This window comes from Orbicella faveolata, unplaced genomic scaffold, assembly GCF_042242905.1.
Source record: "Orbicella faveolata isolate gen_17 unplaced genomic scaffold, um_ofav_v1 contig_12, whole genome shotgun sequence".
NCBI classification, from domain to species: Eukaryota; Metazoa; Cnidaria; class Anthozoa; order Scleractinia; family Merulinidae; genus Orbicella; species Orbicella faveolata.
In genome coordinates this window covers 4833380-4836695 of record NW_028301539.1, presented here as the reverse complement: position 1 = coordinate 4836695, position 3316 = coordinate 4833380, and the positions used below count along the sequence as shown (strand labels likewise).

General features: G+C 37.8%; 1 protein-coding gene across 1 annotated transcript; it reads right to left on the bottom strand.

Annotated features, from left to right (window-relative positions):
- Positions 1-542: 542 nt before the first annotated feature.
- Positions 543-1950, bottom strand: LOC149116241 (melanocyte-stimulating hormone receptor-like). Its single transcript, XM_089278649.1, has one exon. The coding sequence runs from the start codon at positions 1875-1877 to the stop codon at positions 948-950; it is 930 nt and encodes a 309-aa protein (XP_089134775.1). The 5' UTR covers positions 1878-1950; the 3' UTR covers positions 543-947.
- Between the last annotated feature and the right edge of the window lie 1366 nt (positions 1951-3316).

The following is a 3316-nucleotide window of genomic DNA, read 5'->3' as shown; positions in this document are numbered from 1 at the left end:
AGACAAAGAAAGACAAAAAAAGAAAGCTATGTTTATTTATTAAGTCGGGAAAGGAAAATTTGTGCGAAGTTTTGCATTTCCTAAGCATTTGGCTTGATTATGCATTAATTCTGTTATTTCTTGACTTTTAAGAAAAGAGTGAAATACAAGATAGCGGATCAAATGACGTCATAACCAACAAAAATGGTATCATCTTGTAGAGCAAGCTCAGGGCTATCTAATGAGTGTAAATTTATTTTGCTGTGCCTAACAGATCGAAAATCTAGAGGGGGATTCCACCAACCCCCTGCCCCCTTGTCCCTCTTGTACCTCGGTGGGAGTATGAGTTAGGTTGTACCTCCGGGGGTTAATAATCCTAAAATTTGAAAACATTATTAAACTTCAAATAGATAAAGTTAAGTACCTTTACAAAATCGCCTTCTTCCGGAAAGTTTCACTCAGATGTTTTTACTTAACTGCGACGAACATAAATACAATACTAGAGCTAAGAATTCTTTCCGTTTGCCCTACTGTAGGAAAAATGTAAAAACATTCGCTCTCCGTTTTCGAGGCCCCAAATTATTTTATTCTCTCAGCACTGAAATTCAAAATGCCTCTTAGTTTTGCTGTGTTCACCTCTAAAAGTTCGTCATTTTTCTTGGTATTAGTATATTTTACTTCTCTTAGTGTGCTTGTGTCTGCTTCTCCGTCTCGCTTTTGTCCCCCATCCTTTGCTTTCGCACATCCGCGCGTTTAGTTCTTAACCTTTCATCCTAAAAGATGGTCATTTAGTGCGTGCCGATGACAGCATTTTTATTCTCTCGTAAAGACTTAATTACTCAATGTAATCCTTTGCATAAGCCTTATTGGCTTCTCCGGGCTTCCTTACATACCTATAAAATACAGTGATGTGTTTTTTTTATGTTTATAAATGGTAAAAATAAAACAAGAAACAATAGCTTACTCGATCAACAGCAAAGTACTTGTCTGATTGTGTCCTTCACTGTTTGTCTCACTTCGTCGATCTTCCAACAGTAAAGAATCGGGTTTAATGACGAGTTTAAGGAAACTAAAGTTAATGTATAACTCCAGATGAGAGAAACAGATGAAGATGGCCTTGAATGAAGGACCAGAATTACCAAAAATAATGGTAGATAGCAGACGACTAACATGAACTGCAGCCACAGTGCACTGGAGACTGCCTTTCTGTATCGCGCTATGTTCAGTTGATTTATTTGGTTCAGTTGTTGAACATGGTCTTGCAGTTGATGTTGATGATGACGGAGAGCTAAGAAAATCCTCGTGTAACAGAAGAGCGAGGTTACCAGACACAGTACGATAACTATCGTGGCATACCCTGACCCTAAGAGGGAATTCCAAAAGCTCCCCATTGTTGAAAAGGCAGCGGACACCACGTAAAAGGTGATAGTGATCACGTAGACGCGCTTCAAAGTTACAACTTGTCTGTATCTCAGTCCCATCAACAGGGCGAGAAGTCTGTCCACGCTTATCGCAGTCAGTGTCAATAGAGACACTGCACACAAGCTACGGCCTATAATAGAAAGTGCGACTGCTACGCGGCAACAAATATCCCAATGTTCATTCACTACAATCACCAAAAAAGTCACGTACAGAGACTCCAAAATAAGACCAACACAGAGATCTGTTGATGCAAGGCAACGAAGCAAAAGTTTGGAAGGCGGATGAAGTGAAGACTCCTTGCGAAGAGCAACTAGTATCAAAGCATTTCCAAGAAATGCCGTAATGGACAGAAAAGCGTTTAAAGCTGAGATAAATGTCAACTGGCCGTGTATTCCAGCAGTTATATCTGACGAGCAGTATAGTAAAATCATAAAAGTGTTCTGCTTTTCGTCTCCAGAAACGTTTTCTGCAGCCATTACGGCAGCGCTGCAATAGGGTGCGATTGCGTTGTTGGTGTTTTTGAAAGCTGGCTGGGGAATGCATTGTTCAAAATTATCCAAGCTTTTAAATTTGCCAAACTTGTCATCCATGAGTTACCAATTTAGAAAATTAACAATTTAACCAGCCGAGCAGATGGTTTTTCTACCAAAGTCTGCATAACTTTTTTTCTACAAGAGAGGAGTAGAAGCACCTATTTCTTTGATAATAAAAATGTCGATATAAGAACCAAAATGTAAATTTATAATCCAACTACTGGGCTTGAAGCTTGTATTTTCAATTTCAGAAATTCTTACATTCTGGAAACGTTCTGGCCCATGATAAGAAATTTATTCTTCATCCCAAGGTAAACCTGTCAGGCTTTCAAACACTTCAGAGCAATCGAGATGTGCAAAATGAAAAAAATTAAAATCCCTAAACTTTGCCAGATTATAGCTCTGGATTAACTATTTTTAGAAAAAAATACTTTAAGTTCGAGTAGATTCTTATTTTGCGCGAACAGTTTCACGAGCTCCACACAACGCATTATTTGAACTTTGCTTAAAGATAAACAGAGGTAAATCTGATAATTGAATATCTTACTGAAAAGAACACATATTTACAAGCAGTGTGAAATGTTATTTCTCCGATTCCATCGCAAACTGAATTTTTGGGCGATTTTTGGTTTTCTTCAATATTTCACTTATGTCGGCGGATAAAAAAATGGCAGAATTGAGAGGGTAAAATTGCACTTTGGTACATGGTATGGGGTTACATCAAGTTAATCCAGCGAAAAATTAAAAGGGCTTCTTCTTCAATTAATTGCAAAAAACGGCCCATTGTCTTTTCCACGAGCGCATTGTTGATTTTTCACTTCTAAATGCGTGACAAGGAATGGCGTGTTTTAACCTTTGTGCCACTTTTGTTTGGCGCCCTAAAATTTCAAAAAGAAACCCGGTTCTTAACTCGCAGATTTTTGTCATAAATAGGGTAAGAGTTTTGGAATGCGGGCCGCGCAACCCCACCCAATTTTTCTTGGAGTAGCCTGCTCGCCCAGGGGTTTAAATTCCTTTCCCGCCTCTTCCAAAGCACTGAGTACAAACTGCTGTTTGTTTTTATCGGAGTTAAAAAAAACTTTTTCAACATTTCTGTTTCTTTGTTTGGAAAAGATTGACACTTTAATTCACTTCGTTTTTATGCAAGTTGACAAACAGGTCTTCGCTTTATTTATCTGCAATTCAGTATTTGCTGTCTATACACTAAAAATTAGAGAAAGGAAACACATGAGTGAACATCTGCCTTAATTTAAACATCTTATGAAAATTTTAATAATTGCGACGATTAGCAACAGCTCCATTGGCTTTTAAGTTATTCTGGGTGAATTTACCTCATTTTCTGTTTCAGTTATCTTTTTTTCTAACTAAAAGTTTGTCTATTT

Excerpts from the sequence above, each read along its gene's own strand:
- LOC149116241 (XM_089278649.1), bottom strand. The coding sequence starts at position 1,877 with ATGGCTGCAGAAAACGTTTCTGGAGACGAAAAGCAGAACACTTTTATG.